The 21118-nt window shown below is 44.6% G+C and overlaps 2 protein-coding genes and 1 non-coding gene across 3 annotated transcripts in view; 1 reads left to right on the top strand and 2 right to left on the bottom strand.

The window, feature by feature from the left end:
* Nucleotides 1-21118, top strand: part of Erich1 (glutamate-rich 1) — a gene marked incomplete at its 5' end in the record, with an annotated part of 52793804 nt that overhangs the window by 33762253 nt on the left and 19010433 nt on the right.
* LOC148000585 (U2 spliceosomal RNA) lies at nt 2149-2333 on the bottom strand. Its single transcript, XR_015640591.1, has one exon. It is a non-coding gene; the product is annotated as a U2 spliceosomal RNA (small nuclear RNA).
* Mfhas1 (multifunctional ROCO family signaling regulator 1) overlaps nt 10508-21118 on the bottom strand; it is an 88348-nt gene continuing 77737 nt past the window's right edge. The window contains 2 exon segments of one of the 2 annotated variants that reach the window (NR_199175.1): nt 10508-13174; nt 18238-18347. Coding sequence is in view for 1 of the 2 variants with exons in the window: in NM_001436564.1 (NP_001423493.1) it covers nt 13141-13174 (34 nt within the window). In the remaining variant the exon portion in view is untranslated. 2 annotated transcript variants of the gene reach the window in all.

The following is a 21118-nucleotide window of genomic DNA, read 5'->3' on the forward strand; positions in this document are numbered from 1 at the left end:
CCCCACCCCCAACCCTTCCATAAGAGTCCCTAAACTCTATCCACTGCTTCACTGATGATGTCTGCATCCAGCTGAGTCAACTGCTGGGTGGGGCCTCTCAGAGGACAGCCATGCTAGAGTCCTACAGAGTGTCACTAATACTCTGCAAGGTTTGGTGTTTGCCCATGGGATGGGTCTCGAGTTAGGCAGGTTATTGGTTGGCCATTCCCTCAGTCTCTACTCCATCCCCTGTCCCTGTATTTCTTGTAGACAGAATAAATTTGGGATTAAAGTTTTGTGGGTAGGTTGGTGTCCACTGGGGATCCTGCCTGGCTCTAGGAGGTGGCCACTTCAGGTTTCATATTCCCAATGTCGTGAGTCACAGCTAAGGTCACACCCATTGATTCTTAGGCTCCTCCCTTATCCCAAGCCTCTGTCACATTCTGGGAATGCCTTGCCCTTGAGTTTCAGATTTCCATTCATCCTCATGGCTATACGGCCATCTCTCCTGTCCCTGCCCACACCTGGTCCTGAATCCCTCCCCATTCCCCTCCCCATCCCCTTTCCCTCCAAGTGCCTTCCTTCCATCTGCCTCTTGTAACTATTTTATTCACCCTTCTAAGTGAGATTCAAGCATCGTCACTTGGGCCTTCCTTCTTTGTTTGCTCAACTACGTTCATAGCCACTTTATTCGAAATAGCCAGTGACTGGAAACAACCTAAATGTCCCTCAACTGAAGAATGTATAAAATTAAAAAAAACAAAAAACAAAAAACAAATCTGTGATTCATTTGCACAATGGAATACTATTCAGCTATGAAAAACCCAGATGTTGTGAATTTTGCAGGCAAATGAATAGAACTTGAGAATATCATCCTGAGTGAGGTAACCCGGTCCCAAAATGACATGCACAGTACCTACTCACTTATAAGTGGAAATTAGCCATAAAATATAAGACGCCCATACTACACTCTGCAGACCCAAAGAAACCAAACTGCGAGTTTTAATAGTCTTTCTACTCTACCTTTTACCCCTATTTCTACCATAATTTTTGCCAAAACCCACCAGCCATACCCATGCCAAAACCCAAATGTTGGATTCCCTTGAAATGACCACATGCAAGTTAATTAGTGGGCCACCTCTAAACCTTGCATCCCATAAAGCCTTTGGGACCTAGACAATGTGTTCTTTGCCATAGCAGGACAAATGGAGCTTAGTCTAATTCTCGATGGAATCATGTGCCTACACCACACCTATAACGGTCCTCACAATCTCACTGCTATCTGGAGCTTCTGGACTCCCAGTGGAGCAGTCGTGAAGCTTTGCTTCTAGCTTGTTAGGGCCTCTCCAGCCTGTATATCCCCAGATGTTTTCAGATCCAGTCTACAAAGCAATTCCAGAAGCTCCTCAACTACACTGTCAGGTACAGCTACACTGACAACCCAGGAGAAGTACAGCTCGGCTAGTTCTTCATTACTGTAACAAAATGCCCCACACAAACAACTTAAGGAGAAGAAAGGGTTATTTCGACTCATGGTTTCTGATGTTTCAGTTCAGCCCCAGGCACTTGACCAGATCACCACAGGGGAGTGGTCTGTGATAGAAGAGCTATTTCTCCTCACGATGGATAGAAAACAAGAGTATGGGGGACCAAGGTTGAGGTTCTTTCAAAGACACATCTGAATAACCTCGTTCCTTCAGACAGCCTTCCACGTCTGTTTCTATCATCTCCCCAGATATTATTCTGAGCCTGCGAGGATATTTCCGACTCGATGTGTAGCAGAAATGCTGTAGAAAATGTAATTTTCATAATTTAGTTTTTGAAATATTTACCACTGATTTTTACATGATCTTGTCTGCTACAACTTTGCTGAAACCATTAAAATACTAGAGTCCTTGTTACACAGTTGCAGTTCTTGAGAACAAATGCCCTTGTATTATGCCCAAACTTGGAAGTTTTCTGTATTTTACCATCAAAGAAGACACCTGCTTTGTGCTTTTCTAGATACTTTTGATCAAACTTTATCCCTTTTTAGTCTCCTGCATTTGCTTGCCAATGTTCATTTGTATTTATATTACAAGTGGATACTAGCTGGTTTTGAAATTTACTGGAACAATCATGTTTTTGCTTTAGTCCATTGGCATATGTATTGGTTTTTAAAGTCTTCTGAGAGGCCACACCATCCCTGAAGGCTCTGGAGTATAAGGTGAATGTGTGGACCAAACTGAGCAACATCAACCTCTGCTCACCAAATTCCGTTTAACATGCTGTGCTCAGACTGAGGATGTACTCAGTGGTAAACTGATAACAACAGATAGTACACGTTGTCTTGGCTAAGAGGCTGAGTTAGTTGTGATAGTCACAGATTTCACATTTAAGCCTTCTGTGCACTCTGTGATAAACTTAGTTTGGTCAAATATAGACTTTTTTTGTGTATGTTGTTAGATTTGGTTTTCTTGTTTTATCCAAATCCTTTATGGATTTTGAGTTAGAGAGTAATGAAAATGTGATGTTATGAGGTGTGTGTGTGTGTGTGTGTGTGTGTGTGTGTGTGTGTGTGGTGTGAGAGAGACAGAGAGAGACAGAGACAGAGACAGAGAGACAGAGAGAGACACAGAGAGAGACAGAGACAGAGAGAGACAGAGAGACAGATGGACAGACAGACAGAGACAGAGAAAGAGACAGAGACAGAGAGATTAGAATTCTCTTCCCTAAAGCAAACAATGGAAACTCTGAACTCCTTCCTACCTGTCTTCCTTAGTGGTGGATCTAAACAGATTCTATGACCTACCCTTGTCTAAAGCCCTCCCATTCTAATGGGGTCCTGCTAGGCAGTCTGGACAGTACAAGATTGAGGCAGGGTGACAACTTCCCTTCTATGATTTAGTTATTTCAGAAAGGTCAAGAATGCTGACGTTGACAGGACTCTCCAAGTTCCTTCACCCAAGCTATTGATATTGGGTTTCGCAGTGATTTTTATGCAATGAAGTCTTTATAGAACTCCCAGAAGACAGAACGGAGCTCAGTATGTTTTCAGGAAGCTCCTTTAGAGAGCCAAGGCTCTCAGCACGTAGAGGAAGCTCAGTACTCACTCCCCCACATGTTCCTCCTGTATCCTTCATCGTATTTTTTTTAAACTATTTAATATACTGGGGATAGAGAGATGGCTCTGCAGTTAAGAGCACGCAGTGCTCGAGCAGAGGACCTAATGCAGTTCCCAGCACCCATGTTGTTTGGCTGACAATTGCTTGTAACTCCAGCTCCAGGTCTGAACTGGACAGTTTTAATGTCAACTTGACACACGCTAGAGTCATCGAAGAGCAGAGAACCTCAACTGAGAAAATGCCTCCATAAGACCCAGCTGTAAGGCATTTTTTTTATTTCTTTTTTTTATATTTTTTATTTACATTTCAAATGTTATCCCCTTTCCCGTTTTCCCATCCATAAGCCCCCAATCCCATCCCCCATTTCTTCTATGAGGTGTTCCCCCACCCATGCCTGCCTCTCCATCCTGACATTCCCCTACACTGGGGGTGGGGTCCAATTATGGCAGGACCAAGGGCTTCTCCTCTCATTGGTGCCCAACAAGGCTATCCTCTGCTACATATGCAGCTGGAGCCATGGTTCTGTCCATGTGTACTCTTTGGGTGGTGGTTTAGTCCCTGGGAGCTCTGCTTTGTTGATATTATTGTTCTTATGGGGTTACAAGCCCCTTCAGCTCCTTCAATTCTTTCTCTCACTCCTCCAATGGGGACCCTGTCCTCAGTTCAACGAGCTTCCACCTCTGTATTTGTCATGCTCTGGCAGAGCCTCTCAGGACACAGCTATATGAGACTCCTGTCTGCTTGCATTTCTTGGCATCAGCAATATTGTCTGGGTTTGGTGGCTGTATGCATATGAGCTGGATCCCCAGGTGGGGCAGTCTCTGAATGGCCATTCCTTCAGTCTCTGCTCCAAACTTTGTCTCTGTATTTCCTCCTATGAATATTTTTGTCCCCCTTTGTAAGGCATTTTCTTAGTTAGTGATTGATGGGACACAGTCCAGTCCATTGTGGGTGGTGCCATCCCTGGGCTGGTGGTCCTGGCTTCTAAAAGAAAGCATGCTAAGCAAGCCATAGGGAGGAAGTCAGCAAGGAGCATCCCTCCGTGGCCTCTGCATCAGTTCCTACCTTCAGGTTCCTGCCGTGTTCAAGTTCCTGTCCTGGCTTCCTTTAGTGATTACAATGGGGAAGCAGACGCTGAAAAAACCCTTTCCTCCACATGCTAAGTTGGTCATGGGGTTCATCACAGCAACAGTAAATCCTAATTAATACAGGGGAGATACTACACCTCTAGCCATGGCACTAACAAATGTGCACATAAACACACACGCACACACACACACACTAAAATAATGATAGTAAATAATAATAATTTTAAAAAGAAAAACAGTCTATGTGTGTTTTCCTAAACATCGGAGGCATCAATAAATTAATTGAACTGAGAGTTATAGTAAAACTGAGTAATAAATTCTCAGTAAGTGTAACACCAAAGCAAGTATGGCTAAGACATAAAAGGTAGAGATTATGTCACTTGTGGCAGTAAGAAGTCTATGAAAGTCATTTCTAAAGCAATACCCTTCCTTGAACTAAAGAAGCATGGAGGTATTCCTCAAGTAGCCTAAACATATCCATGGAGAGGAGCATTTTACTAGTGGGTACACTTCTGAGCATGCTCAGTTTAAGAAGGAAAGATAGACATATTTATGGGCACACTTAGCTCAGTGTCCTAGAATGTATTACTATAGAATTTTCTATCACTATAGAAGCCTCCAAAGAATATGTGCACACATATATAAGAAATTTAAATAGAGGCATCCTGTAATAGGAGAGACAATGCCTAGATAGACACCACATGGTACCAAATAAAACCACTAGTACAGGAAATGGGTTACATCTTGTTGAGATGTAGGGTTCCCATGGAAACCCCCCAAACATCACAGGATATTGCCAATGCTATTGGTTACCTTTTACAACCTGACGCATGACCCCATTGCTGATAATTTACATCACCATGGAGAAATTGAACTAACGCTCAACTCGAAGCTTCACCACTCCTGGAAAGCAGTCATAGTGCTACCAAAGGAGAACGGTAATCATCAATTTTACCCAGCTACATACCATTCAAACTACAGACGTGACCAACTGGGAGATCTACCCACTGGTGAAATAGTGGTACAAGCATTATGGGTAACCAATCGCTTTCTGATTGGACTTAACATTGGCTCCATGAGAAGCTGGCACTGCTAATGAGGCCAAGGATCTGGGACTAGATAGGTCATGCGCACTAGGAGAAAACCCATTATTCTGCTAAGCGAACATAGCAATAAAATGCTTCCTAATGACACATTGCTGTGCCCATAGATCAGTGAGCTGAACTCTCATCAGAGAAACTTCTGGAAGTAGACGGTAATTAACACAGAGGCTGACAACCAGCAGTGTGCAGGGGGTGAGAAGCTTTGAAGCACTCAGCTCTAAATGAGAGGTCTACCACAGTCCTCCTCTCAAAGCTCAGGGAAGGAGGGGGTGGGAAGACTGGAGGGACCAGAGGTGATAGAAGATTCCAAGGGGGCTGAAGAGATGGCTCAGTGGTTAAAGAGCACTGACTGCTCTTCCAGACGTCCTGAGTTCAAATCCCAGCCACCACACGGTGGCTCACAAGCATCTGTAATGAGATCTGTTGCCTTCTGCTGGTGTGTCTGAAGACAGCTACAGTGTACTTATATATAATAAATAAATATTTTAAAAAAAGAAGACTCCAAGGAAACAGCATCTTCCAGATAAAACAGGACTGATGCACATGAACTCACAGACGTTCTGATAGCATGCGGAAAACCTATATAAGTTTAAGTCAGATAAATATCCCAACTCAGAGAGGAGAAGTAGGCACAGAGTCCCACCTTTGACGAATAAGATATTTAAATGGCGGCTGCTGAGAGTGGGAAAATCAGTTTTCTTCAATGGAATAATACTGAGTACATCAACCACACGCCAAGGAAGGCGCACATGCTCAGGAGGAGTTAGCCAACACGAAAGCCAACACAAAGCAGATTCTCGTGTGTGTGTGTGTGTGTGTGTGTGTGTGTGTGCATGTGTGTGTGCGCGCGTGCACGTGCGTGCATGCATACGATGTGTATGCGCACACATGTATGTGTGCTTTTTGTTGTTTTTATTTTTCTTTTTGTTTTTGTAGGAGAGAGAAAGAACTCAGAGTGGAATGGTAGGGAATGGAGGAACGATCTGGAGAAGCTTGGAGAAAGGAAAAGAATATGATTCAAATATATTATATAAAAATAATTGAAAAATTAAAATAGTGGGCAGGAGCCCATGGGTATGCTCAGATCATGTCATAAAATCTTAGCTGAGGATAAAGGGTTGGACAGTTGGACAGTCCATTGATAAGGAGTTTGTCCTTGAAGGTACTTGTCTTGCTTAGCTGCTAGCCCTGGGAACAGCTTGTACTAGCATATAACGTGCCTGCGACCCCCCTTGTATTTGAAATCACCTCTATATTACTCATGGCTGATGCTATGTACCTGCTGTGTGAACAGCTGTTACACTGCATTGTTTAGAGGTTAATGGTGGAAAATGAGTCTATGCATGCTTGCTATACTCAATTTTCTTACAGGCTTCACTGTTGAATCCACTGATGCAAGCCTCGGGACTAGGGAGGACCTTACCTTTTCCTTGGCTACAGTTTCTCCACATTCCCTATGTCATTAGGACAACTTCTGAAGATTGTGACTCTTTGCTTTTTTTTTTTTCTTTGAAAACAAGTTTTTCTTGTCGGCCTCATGCGATGGTGAGAATTTCCTCTGCTGTCTAAGAAGTCCAGCATAGCTGTTGTTGGGAGAGGTGCAAGCATACACACTGTCAACTCTTAGAGCAACGGACCATCCCAGGACACACACAGGAGCAGATTCCTGTGTCACAGATGTCTGTATACACAGAGGCAGTGTGCGTTCAACTTGATTTCATCCCTTCCATCACTGTCAGGCAAGGCCCTCCCTGCTACATACAGATCTGGAACCATGGATCCCTCCAGGTAATACTCCTTGGTTGGTGGTCTATTGTCTGGGAGATCTGAATGGTCAGGCCAGCCTGTTGTTCTTCCAATGGGGTTGCAATCCAGTCCTTCCACCAGCTCCCCCACCAGGCTCCCTGAGCTCACTCCGATGGTTGGTTCTAAGCATCCACATCTGCATTGGTCGGTTGCTGGCCAGACCCTCCAAGGAACTACCACACCAGGTTCCTGTCATTATGTTCTTGATCATGGCAACAGTGTCAGGTTTGGTGTCTGCAGACAGGATGGATCCCTAGGTGGGGCAGTCCCTGGATGGCCCTTCCTTCAGCCTCTGCTCCATTTATTTTATTTATTTTTTTTTGGTCCCTGTTCTTTCTTTGGAAAGCAACATTTCTGGGTTAAAAACTTTGAGAGGGGTGGGTGGCCCCATCCCTTGACCAGGGGCCATGCCTATCTACTGGAGGTGGTTTCTACAGGTTCTATCTCCCCCATCTTGGCGCATTTTGGCTAAAGACATCGCCATAGGATTCTGGGAGCCTCCTGTTTCCCTGGTGTCTGGGTCACTCCAGTGGTTATCTCTAGTCCCTCATCCCCCTTGCTACATATTTTTGTTCAATTTCTTGACCTTCTGACCTTCCTCTCATCTCCTCCAGTTTCTGATACTGTCCCCCTTATTTCCTTTCTCTCCTCTCTCCCTCCCAGGTCCCCCTCTCCTTCCACCTCCCATTATCATCCTGTTCCCCCTAATTCAGGACTGAAGCATCCACACACTGGTCTTCCTTCCTCCTAAGCTCCATATGGTCTGTGGGCTGTATCTGTGTACATTGTGAGCCTTGGGACTAATATCCACTTATCAGTGAGTGCATACCATGTGTGTTCTTTTGTGTCTAGGTTACCTCACTCAGGATGATATTTTCTAGTTCCATCCATTTGCCTGTGGATTTCATAAAGACATTGTCTTTAATTGCTCAGTAGTACTCCACGGTGTACTAAATTCAAACCCACTCGGGTTGTTGATGAACTTGCCACCCTTTGGAAACACTGATCTTGAGGATATATGAAGGTGAATTTTGTCAACTTGGTGAGATTCAGAGTCAACCTCTGGTTGGATCTGAGAGGCCATTTTCAGGAGGGATTAACTGAGAGGGGAAGCCATCTGCTGTGTCCACCCGCAGTGGACACTTTCCATCAGCCATCCTGATGTCAAGAGGGTCAAACAAAGGGTCAGTCAGGTCAGGCTTTGGCTTCTTCCTGATGTGTTTATCCATTACCGACACCAGAATCTCCATTCTTCTGCCTTTGGATGTGAGCTGGGGACCAGCAGGCTTTCTGTACCAGAGTGGGACTGCGAACATATCCAACTTCATGGGCTAGCCAGCTACCAAGTTTTCAGTCTCCAGAGTGCAGACAGACATTTGGACTAGCTAGCCCCTATAGCGTAAGCCAATTTAATATTCCCTTCCTAACTCATATTCAATACTATTAGTTTCTTTTTTCTAGAGACCATTGACAGCTACAGGCCTTGTCCACACACCGTTGGAGAAGGCTTCGTTCCACATTCAAACACATGCGCATATCTGGTCTATAAAGACTGATGCTTTATAACAATGTCTAGAACATTCTCAGAGGCCTGCGAGCTGAGGAAGACTGGTTTGCTTTATTTAACACTTTATTTCTTAAAGTGTCTGAATCTTGGGGCCTATTGTAGGGTACGTGCTGGCAATGAGGAAGTCAGTCATTCTAAGGACTGGCTTGGGAAACACTTTCAGGTTCAGTGTTTAAAATGGCATTCATTTCACTAAAAACTATTGCTAGCATATTAAAATAAAAGATATTTCTTTCCTGAAAGGGTTTACGAATAGTTAGTGTTCTATTACCACATGTACCTTCTCATGTGGTCTAACCTAGATAACTTCAACTTTCAAACGACCTCAGTACACACACACACACACACACACACACACACACACACATACACACACACACACAAACGTACACACAGATTCCCCCTCCTACACAGCACAATAACAGGTTCCCTCATTGCTTACCACCCTGGGTGACATCACTGAGTAACATAAGTGATCATGGGCAAAGGTACCCTTGGCACTGGGATTCAGCAGACACTGTCCCCTTGCCTATGGTAGTTAAGATGGCTTCGAAGTTCTGTAAACTTGATCCCTACATCAGAAAGCTGTGGGAGGGGGAGGGGCGAAACAGCCTTGGGTGGGGGTGGCGGGAACGAATCCTGTGAGAACTGACACACATCTAATTGTCACCACGGACACCTACTTTGCTGTGTGATCTGCTGAGCAAGTTTTAAGAACTCTAAAGTATCTCGATAAACTGCAGGTGCGAATCGTTGACATCTGTTTAACCTGTTCACCCTCCCGAGCAGAAGCAGGCAGCCGTGAGGATGGATGTCAGAGCTTGCCTGGGTTCTGCGGTGAGAGCGAGTTACTCCACCAGAAGCGTACCGCTTTTTTCATGGCAGGTGGGTTCAGATACTTTGCCATAGAGGTACATTTGAACCAGGGTACCCAATGCTAAAAAGGAAAGTTCCTTGTCAGAACTTTTTAGAGGAGAAGATTCTGATCTGGGCTGGCCCTGTTCCTATGTCCCAGGTCCTCTGTGCACGGCTTAGATTTGTCTGGTTTTCATGCATTTTTCTTTCCACATCTTATCTTCCTTTAAAACAAGCAAGCAAGGAGACAGACAGAGGAACAGAGCTTCTGAGAAGTCCCTCGGGGGCCTGTAATTTCAGCCTTCCAGAATGTTCCTAGACAGTCACAAGCTCTGGCAGGACTCCTGTGATGAGCCTTAAAAAGGAAGCCCCGGGAGTGGGAACTTCCAAAGCCACCACACATCAGTAAGCTCCACTTTAGAGTCGTAATGGCTCATTGCAAAAAGAATCCCACTTAAGGGGCAGGTGGCTCGGGGCGGTTGAGTGGCGAGACACTTGCCTGGGATGTGCAATGTTCTGGGTTCAGCTCCCAGTCCCAAAAGACAGAGCCAATGTTTCAGAAGCAGAGTTTTGAGAGAGACTTGGGCCAGGGAGGTGACTCAGTAGGTGAGGGCACCTGGCACAAGCCCTCCTAAGTTTCATCCCTAGGACCTAATAGATTGAGTGACCCGATGCTCCAAAGATGACCTTTGACTTCCACATGTGTACTGTGGCATGCATGGCCCCCCCAAACACACACACACACACACACACACACACACACACACTCACACTCACACTCACAAATAAAGTAAATGGAATGAAAAATAACAAAAACAGCAGCTCTTACAGGTTTTTTTCCCTTTGGGGATTCAACCCCCAACAGATAAAAGCAACTGACTCTTCTTCCGTCCTCCCAGCCCCGCTCAAGTTTGAGCTAAAATACAAAATTGTTAATCCTTTTAACTGATAAAGTGGAAATAATAACCAAACCAACCCAGAAATAATTAAACTCTGGAGCTACCATGGCTTAACCATTTCATTGTGTTTTTATTGATTTTTTTTTTTTTAAATTTCTGCCCCGTTAGGACAATGAACCGGGAAACCACAGTTACAATTCACAGACTGCAGCATGAAAAAACACACACTCCACTGGAATCCTATCAAGCCCTTCCACTTTATTCATTCAAAAGAGTCCAGTGCACACATCAAATATGAGCACTGTCGGGGTTTTTTTTGTTTTTGTTTTTGTTTGTTTTTGTTTTTCCAAAGAAGGGGGAAACCATTTACTCTGGCAGCACTTCGACAATCCCAGGAAGTGGTTTTGATACCACGAGTTGTAAGAATAGAAACCATAACAAACTTGGAGCGCGTGTGAGAGGCGAGGGGCTCCTTGGGTAGAATGCATTCCTCTTGTGCTTAGCGGATGGGCGGCCCCTCAGCGGCTGGCCGCTGAGTCTTCCCGGGTGTGAAATAAGGAAACAGAATTTCCTACACAGATGCTGAAATTCTTCTTGGGCAGAGGTGTTTCTGTATCTCAGCCCTCTCCCCCACACACTGAGGCAAGTTCTCACAGTTTGCTGGAGCTCTTTCGGGTGCATGACCCTCTGATCGTGCCAACCTTGGCCACAACACATGTGACCGCCAAGGTTCCCTCATTCTCGGTGCTTCTCTAGGGTTCGGATAACAACATGTAACATCACTTGTCAGAAAGTAGCAGGCATTCAGAACACGGGCATCTGTGTTTATGAAAATAGCAACCATTTGCAGGGTATGCTCACCCAAGGGGCCTTATTTTTATTTGACATGGCCCTCTGGGGAGTAAGCCCAAAGTCATATAGGACATTGTAAAGCTAGTTGGACTTTGCTGACTTGACAGTTTCAGAACTGTCTGGTGCCAATTAATAAAAAACAAAAACAAAAAACTATTGCCCAATAATTCAGTGGTCTACGAAGCAATAGAAATGCAAACTGTTCGGTTCACACTTGCACACACACACACACACACGAGAACTATGACAGAAGAGATCAACCAGATTCTCACCCATCCTGCAACTGTGTTCTGAAAGGTAAAAGAAATTTTTAAAACTGGACTTGCCGTGTTCAAGTATTCGAAACATAAAAGAGAGACAATCCCCACTAGATTCTGATTTCTGAGAGATTGCCTCCACAGAGCGGCCTCTGGGGGCAGTGAAGTCAACTGAACAGATCCAACACGAATCGGTCTGTAATTTCTCAAGAGCGCAGTGACCTGCTTGCATTTCTCTTAAAGATTTGTGGTGACGGTGTGGGCTGTGGCATTCTAAGAATCGATACTTCAGAATGCAGGCGACAGAGTAAGACCAGCTGACACACCTTTCTTGTGGGGAACAGTCAGTTTTACATGCTTCCTGTCAACACACGGAAGAGGCAGATGTAAACAGAGGCCTTCACGTTCTTCAGAGACTGCGTCTCTACTGCAGCAAAGGCTGTTTGGTCCTAACTAGGAGGCCACTGGAGAGCAGTGTGTGGAGTTTGTTTTTAAATGTTTACCTCCTAGAGGTTTCAAAACAAGGGTTCTACTAGGACCTTGGCTGCAGACTTCCTCCAAGTGGCTCTGTATGAATAAACAGCCAATGAGGGATGGAGTTCCGTGAAACGGATGTTCCTCCAGGAAGGCCAATAGTCAGATGGAGAGTTCACAGAGGGCTCTGCTAACTCATGCACACTGTGCTGGGGGGTCAGGGAGAGGGGGGTGCATAGCAGTAGAACGGCTACAAGATTTAGAACTGAACTCAGATTATCTCAAGTTGCTCCAAGAATCAGGTTCTCAGAGATTCTTCACCTCATTTGGCCTCTAGGATGTCCCTCTGCCCCAGTAGTGGTGATGTGAAGGGACAGAATAGTCATCATTCTACCACCATGTCCAGTGACTAGCAAGCAGGGTGTGCACTGAAAAGATGGGAGGGGACTCTGCCAATGGGCTGAACGCTCCTGGCGGTTATTAGAATTCTTGCACCTACCCCTGGACGGACTGACAGGGAGAAGCTTTCTCTGTCCTTTTCAGTCAAGCAGGTGGGCTAAAGGGCAACGAAAAGAACCAAAGGTCTGACACTAGAAGCCATCAGCCCCGTCTTGGCACAGTTCTCATGCAGAATATTGCACCCAGTGTTAACTAATGCTAGAAGCGCCAAAACTGTATAAATTTAAATGTATTTGCATATTATAAAAATAAAGATTAACATATACATATCTTACACTAGTTACGGGACAGCGGTGAACGTCAGTTGATCCCTCCTTCACATTGAACAGAACTGAAATCTGAGTGCTCTAAATACTGCCGCCTGACCTGGAGCTTTATGGCTCATGTGTACACAGAAGTCACAATCCCTGAGAAGCCTGTTAACTTTTTTTTTTTTCCTTTTCTTCAAGTAGCTCTCTCCTTGGAGGATCACAGTTCTGAGGTTCAGGTTGTGAAACATTTGCTCCATGTTTGTCCCCATCTTCCCAGCCCCCTCCAACCCCTCCAAGGGTCCTCTGCAAGCACCCCGATGCGGTGCACGGTTTCACTCTGGGGCCCCAGAAGGCGCTTGGGAGCACGGCAGGCTCGTGAGGGGCAGAAGATGTCCCAGTCGGTCCCATGCTCTGTTAATGCCATGAAAATTCCACAGCCACGAATGTCACTGGTTTCTGTGCTTCTCACCAACGTTCTTCCTAGATGAGAAGACAAAAGTGACAATAGTCTCGATTATAAGGGAAAAGAGAGAGGACATAAAAAGAGTCATCTGCATAGATTTCCATGCCTACTAACATTGTCTATGAGCACAGATGTCAGGCTCCTAATGACCCACCAAGTAAGCAGTCTTCTTAGCAGTTAGATTAGTCAAATGTTTGTTTGTGATGCTAAGCATAGGTCAGCCTTAAGCGGGGACCAACACTAATTGCTAGGACCACTTACCAGACTGGAACTTTACAGATGGACAAGCACAGCCTCTAAACACAGACTCGCTTCCTCAGTCAACACACATGGGCACATGGATAACCACTCCCCACCCCAGGCTCAGAAATACTCGCCCCAGCCCAAGCTTATCTGCCTACCATCACTAAGCATGCTTTTATTTAGTGTCCCAAGCAAGGGTGTCAGCCCAAATCCAGGGTGTCTGAGAATGGCCTGAATATACTGCGACATTCCCGGTGAATTAAATAATGGCATTTGCTGGAAACAAAACAGAGCGGAGAAGGTCAGATATCTCTGGCTTTTATTTTGGCTTTCTACAATGCTGGAGGTGAGGCACGGCACAGGACTATGGTTTGCCCCGGTCCCACTCCATCTCTCTCAATGCTGTTTTATTTATTGCCAAGGCCAGCGACTCACTATCTACCTAATAAGCCTTTCAGCGACATACAAGAGGCTTAGTCAGTGTTCTATTACCATCGCCCAAACCAGGAGCCTTCTCATTACTGCATACATACCAGAAATGGCACTTTTCCTTGTAGCACAGTGTAGTTCAATTTTTCAATATTTTACCCATCCCATCACGTCCTGGAGGTGAGGAAGGGGGGAGATACCCAAGGGTTATGGCATAACTGGGCCTTGTTATAGCACAAGCAAGATTCCAAAGTGTGTTTGATGGGTAGAATCGAGGTCAGCTTTTGGGGGCCTCTGAAGAATTTCACACTTCTTTGGCACTGAGCCATATGAAAATGTGCGAAAACCTAGCAGTATAATAAACTCTTGGCAACAAAGGTTTTGGAACCGTCTCAAATTCCAGCAATAATCTGAAACATCTAGCTGTAAGAGGATGGTCATATGAAAGCATGCATCTTGGACTGGAGAGATAGCTCAGTGGTTAAGAGCAATGACTGGTCTTCTAGAGGTCCTGAGTTCAAATCCCAGCAATCACATGGTGGCTCACAATCATCTGTAATGAGATCTGATGCCCTCTTCTGGTGTGTCTGAAGACAGATACAGTGTATTTATATATAATAAATTAATAAATTAAAAAAAAGCACGCGTCTCATTCAGGCAGTAACTACTTTTCCTCAGCTAATATAATGAACTTTCAGAAATGCAGACAGTTGTGCCGGCTGTCTGCTCCCCTGAGCTACATACACATGGCTCTGAGAAAAACAAGATCGTCTGAGGATGCTAGAGGGGAATTTCCACTATCACCACTTGCAGCAAACTGTGATGGCTCCTGCTAAGTCTCTGCTCTGCAGATTCTAGAATCACAGGAGAGAAGGGCCTGGAGGAGGACATCTTGATTTCATTAACTGAGAGAGAAAGACCCGCCCACTGTGGGTGGGACCATTCCCTCCAATGTAAGTAGAGAACTGAGTAACACCAGTGCTGAAAGTTTGACTGTGATTCGCCAGCAGCTTTCAGCATTTACTGCCACCACTACCCTCCATGATGAACTGTATCTTGAACCAGGAGCTACGATAAACCCTTTTCCCTTAAGCTGCTTTTAATCCCATGAGTGTATCACAACAGGAAAAGATACTAGGTCACACCAATCCCTCTCTTCACCCATCAAATCTCCAACCTTCTCTACCCTACTGCTTTTCCATCTCGGCGAGTCACCCAGCCCTCTGAGGTCCACCCCAAAATACCACTTCCTGAACCCTCACCTGATACTTCTAACCATTGTTCTCAATGCTATTCATAACCTGTCATCAAATTCCTATTTCAACCTGGCATGCCTTTCTTGTCTGGCTACTTCGATGGTTCCCACTCTGATTCTTGTGGGCGGGTTACTTCTACATCCTCAATACCTGCCACAATGCCAACCAGAGGGCAAAGAGTCAACACAGCTACACAATCGAGCAGTAAGATGGGAAGAAAAGCCACAGATAGAAAGTGGTTGAGATACTGTGAGCTCCTTCCTATAATAGTATAGAATTAAACAGTAATAAAAACATCAAGGAAACGTACAGGACAAAATAATCGATTAGAGTCAGCAATCTTGGTTTCCCTGAAAAGAAGACACATTTCCTTGGCTTCAGGGGCAATGGACTTTCATTGGTAAGGGAGCCAGGGATTCTCTGAGGACTGAGAGCCAGCCAGGGGTCACTGTGGTCAACTGCCCCTCAGTTGAAGGGCTATCTCTTAGGTTAGCAGAGAAGGTGCCTATGAAGGGCCTTTTGAGTCACACCTAGGGTTTTGAACTGAGCCTACAATCACCAGGAAGTTGCTCAAGGCTTATGTGACAGGCACTGACATCACAACATAAATATTGGAGGGGGGGACTAGACGCCTCAGTGGTTAAGAGCACTGGTGGCTTTTTCAGAAGAGCCTGGTTTGATTCCTATCACCTATATGATGGCTCCCAGCTGCCTGTATTTTCAGTTCTAGGGAATCCAATACCCTCTTCTGGCCTCCAAGGGCACCAGTCACACATGGTACATAGACACACAAGGAGGCAAAGCACACATACACATAAAAGAAAATGAATAAATCCTAGGTTTCTTTTTTTATCAGTTTGAAGGATAACATGACTAGATTAGCTAAGGAGTTTCAATTGCAGGAATCTTGGTCGATTAGAGAGTCAGAGGAATCACAGAGCTAAAGAAAAGGCTAATACTATGGGGAAATACTCTGGTGACGGACCGTATAGGTGGAAGCTACTGAACCTGACAGATTCCTAGCTCAGCCAGACAGGCACAAGATTCTACCGTCATGTGGGACAGAAATGGAGCAGTGAAGACTTCTGGGAGAAGAAGGGAGTGAACACAGTTCTCCGCCATGTAGCCCACAGGGGCTGGCAGATGGGATACTGTTATACGAGGTGAGGAGATGAGAAGGTTCTATCTCAGGCTTAGACTTGGAATCTTCCCAGGTTAGAGCACCGGCCGCAACTCTGGATGTGAAAAGAAATGACGGCTTGAAATATTAGGCTATATGGGCCGAAAGGAAAACCATTGTTTGTATTTGTATTTTTTCATTTTCTGTATTTTGAGATTGTATAGAAGGTGGTGATCCTGGTCATCTTGGGGGAACTCAGTTCCTAGAGACCCTAACGAACTTGCCCACCAGTGCTGTCTTCTACACCTGGACCAGCCAGGTCATGATGAAGATCCCACCCACGCCATCCCCCACTAATCCTACCAGGACCTGGAAATAGATAGCTCACCTCTGCATGCACACCAGCCGATCCTAAACTTGCAAGCCTGCCCTGCCTTATAAATCACAATCAAGGCTGTTGCCACAGCTCCTCTGGCCTGGTCCTCGGAGCAAGCCCATGCTTCTCTTGTGTAGCTCCCCCTCTCTGCGGAGGGTGTCAGCTGGGTACTGGCCTTTTAGCCTTATTATCCTTTAAAGTGGGAACCTACTTTGTTTTAAAATAGACACAGGAATGAGAGCATCCGGCACTGTGAAAACAGCACTGAAGCCTTGGGGTCTGAGGTAAAGCGCAAACCTGTGCCATTAGTAGCTGGAGTGTGGGACGCGGTGTTCCCTGCTTTGTACAACTTACAGGATTATTAACTAGATCAATGTGTCAGGGGCCTTTACCCTGAGGGATTTTTGTCTCGGTGTTATGGGTATTAATGAGTATAACATGGAAACTAGCACAGTACACCAACATCTCCTTTTTATGAGAACGGGGGGAACACATTGAAGACGCCCATTAAACAAATCTTTATTTATTCTCCCTTGGAGAAGGGGAAAGGGAAACCACTATTCTCACTTATCCACATTTACCTTCTATAGGCAGGCCCCTTAATTAATAAGTGTCTAGATAAACCAGGGGGCAGGTTTTTACCATAATACCCACATTGTAGAAATATTTTATATATAGTTTTTACTCTCTAGGCCCTCCAGTGTATACCACATATATTCCTAGTAGAAACAACAGTAGGTAGATCGATTGAGCATTTATTTGCTCTATGAAATTATATTAAATGCTGTGTTTGAAATTACCTCTCTCTCTCTCTCTCTCTCTCTCTCTCTCTCTCTCTCTCTCGTTACTTTTAGATGGTTTTGCCTACACTTGTCCTCATAAAAAGGAGATGTTGGGTATATTTTGCTCCTTCATGTTGTAGCCAGTAATACTTATAACACCCGGACAAGAATCCCTCAGGCTAAAAGCCCCTGACACATTGGTCCATGAGACAAGCTCATGTCATAAGCACCTCCACAAATCTGCACTTTACCAACGTCTACCGCCATAGCACTAACGAACAGTGGGGTTTGCTCAGGAGACAGAATTAATCCAAGCACTAAAGGCGACAGAGGCAGGAAGATGGCCAAGTGGAGCCTAGTCTTGGCTACACAGCAAAACCGTCTAAAAACAACAGGGCTCTAGGGGAGAGACTGAGAGACTGAGATTCAAGCAAGTGCAGTGGAACCCCAGAACTGTTTTCATGAGGTTGCATGAGGTTGACCAACTTGTCCTCTTCCTGGTGCTACAACCTGTACAATAATGTAAATTAGTAACACATGTGCGTACACACACACACACACACACACACACACACACACACACACACACACATGTCTTCCCCAACATGGATCTAAGACTTCTTGACTCATCATTACACTGCCCTAAGTTAAGTGAAGAATGGTGCATTTTGCTGTTTCTCTCTACCCTGAGCGTCTATCCCAAGCGTGAGTGACTCCCAAGCATGAGTGACTCCAGACAGGTGAAACACAGAGTGCTTGGGCTCTCTGCCCTCTGGACTCTCTTCATTCCCAATCCACCCCACATTGTCCCTCAGTTCTCCAGGGTCTTAGCGCCACACCTATTCAAGAGATTCTCTGATTCCCAGAGACTTACCCTTAAAACTTGGTGCTCCTAAAGTCACAGATTGGGTACAGTAAAAATGGTGGCAGAGGGGAAGAAGCACTATCCTTTCCACTTAATTTTCCAAGAAAGTACGAAGGTACCTGAGCAGAGAGGGGAGAAGTCCGGTATCAATGTAGCTGATGGGAGACTACACGATTCAAGACACAAGTCTTCCCAGCTGGGAAAAGCAAGCAAGCAGTAGGAGAGGCCCTCCTTACCAAGGACAAAATAAATCAAATGGATGGGAGCTTCCAAACAGGCCACTCCACACTTAGCTGTAAATACCAGATATCTCTCCCCCAACACACACCCTTCTTATGTTTTAAAATGCTGTAGTCAACGGATATGGTCCACTGCAATAAAGCCAAATTCGGGTCATTCCGTTTCTCCTTAAAATATGTTCTCAAACCCATACTCGCTAATCGAGGAGGGCTTTGAAATTTTAGCCTAATTATTTAGTGAGCTGAAGGCCACAATCTTCACCCTACTTATGTATATAAAAGGATATTTCAGTGGTTCTTACGTATCCTTATGTCACTGCAGAATTTCTTGTGTGAAGCTATCATCATACTTTTTAGAATACTTACAATAGCAAGAAACTGATATCTAATGGAGTTCTTGCTTGGATGTGAATTCTACTGTATACAGGCAATCATCAAGGCTTTTCAAAAAAAAAAAAAAGTTTTGAATGCAAATCTCAACTCTGCCCTCTATTGTTAACGTCAAAATGCTTAGCTTAGCGTTTCCAAGCCAGAAAATGCTGGCTTTTGTTTAGAATACTTTTGTTGATTCTATTAACACACCATCTGCCAAAATTAGAATGAACTTCTTTACTCTCTGTTAACTCCCTCCTATTCCTACATGACCAAGCACACTGAGGAGTGACCAACTAAGAGAAGGTCAACTATTAGGAAATAAAACTTAGACAATTCCTCTGTCCTGCATGTTTCCGGATCAGCCCATAAAAGGCACCACACAATGAACATGGGTTTTGTTATGCCAGTATGCTTGGAGGTAAAGTGTTTTGTTTGCCTTTATTTGTTCTGTTAGTTTGTTTTAGGCTTGTCTGTTTCTGGTCCTTGAAGGAGACTCAATAGCTAAATTGGGGTTAGCAGTCAGTTTCTAAGAGGGTACACACAGTTCACTTAGTAAAGGAGGATACTGGTCAGAATTTCTTTAGAAAGAAAAAAAGCAACTTTCAGCTGCAGGCCACCTAAAAATGAAGTGCAGCTGGCCACCTGTCATTTGCCCAGAAGCTCACACACCCTGTGGACTAAAGCAGTAAGTGTCTCAACCTGAAGAGAGACTGCATAGAGCCTGGGATTCACAAACAAACACGTACAAGATACTATAATATTGGCTAGCTTGCTAATGGGCAGGTAATCACACCAGTTGTGAGTTCATGAGCACAGCGGCCCTCTCTCATCCAGTAGGTATCGTTTTGTTTTGGTTCTCTCCAGTCTCTGGCTCTTAAAATCATTCTGACCCCTTTCCATGATGACCCCTGAGCACTGTGGGCAGGAGTGTGATACAGAAGTCCCATGTAACGGAGCACTCAATGGGTATTTATTCTCTGCACTTTAACCAGATGTGAGACTCTGTATTAACAGCCATCTTCCGCATTGAGATACTTCTCTGATGTAGCATACCAATCGACAGGTATAGTAACATGAATTTAGAGTATAGCTTACTATAGGCTCACCCCTAGGGTCAATGAGCTCCCCAACTGTGAGTTCTTAGCCAGATTTATATAGTACCATAAATATGTTACCTCCTGTGAAATGGACCTTAAATCTAGTCAGAAAGGAGTTGTTAACACCCAGAACAGTTGTACCACTGTTGCTTCCATGAACCTATTCTGCTGTGGTGGTGGTTATTACAGTTCACAGAGTTCATCAGTGGGTGAGACTTGGTAACTTTTCTTCTCCAGAAGTCTATCTAGCACCTTCTGGTACTACTGTAGGCTGGGCAGCAACAAGACGCTTCTTGATTAGTACGAACTTGATCTTTCCACATCCTATGATCAAAGTATATGGGGCTTCAGTAATAGGGTTATAACATCAGGTTCAGGTAAATAGCCAAGGGCAAATGGCAATCGCCTGCATTATTTGGGGGCATCATCAAGACTCAATAACTCAAGGGAGATATCCTTCATCTGGTACTGGGCTTTTTCTTTGGCATCTCATGGCTTCGAGAAGAACTTTATCCCTTGTGTAGGGAAATTTCCATTAAATTCACAGTCCCCTTCCCCTACCTGAAGAGCTACTGGCAGTTGATTGCTTCAATTTTCCTTACGGAGGGTGGTCCTGGCAGATGGTCTCCACACCCATGAAGCAGCACAAAGTGGACTTAGTGAATTATTTAAAACAAACAAAAGAAAGAGTCTGAAGTTGGGAGGAACTGGGAGGATGGATATGAGAAAAATAACTAGGGAGAGGAATGGGAGGTGAACAAAATATGCCTATAAAATTATTGAATGTTACTAGATATTTCTTAAAGTGTAAAAAAAAAATTATCCTTCTATTTTCTCTCTACTGTTCCCAGGGAGCGTCTAGTCAGCCTCCTCCTAGACCTCCATCTTGAAATTCTGCACCCTCAGATTCAACAAACTTCACATTGGAAACACTGTTGCATGGAGCTAGTGTATCTGTACTTTCTCTTGTCATTATTCTCCAAATGATACAATGTAGCAACTAGAGGACTTCAACTAAGTGTCAAAGTAATCTAGAGGTGATTTAAAGTATACAGGGGCATGTGCACTCCTGACATTTATTTAATTAACTAGTTCATTTGCCTTCCCTGCCCCCTCCCTACAAGGCTGGGTCTTATTATGTAGCTCAGGCTGATTTAGAACTCAACATCCTCCTGAGTA

Source organism: Rattus norvegicus, chromosome 16, assembly GCF_021556685.1.
Source record: "Rattus norvegicus strain SHRSP/BbbUtx chromosome 16, alternate assembly SHRSP_T2T, whole genome shotgun sequence".
In the NCBI taxonomy this organism is placed as follows: Eukaryota; Metazoa; Chordata; class Mammalia; order Rodentia; family Muridae; genus Rattus; species Rattus norvegicus.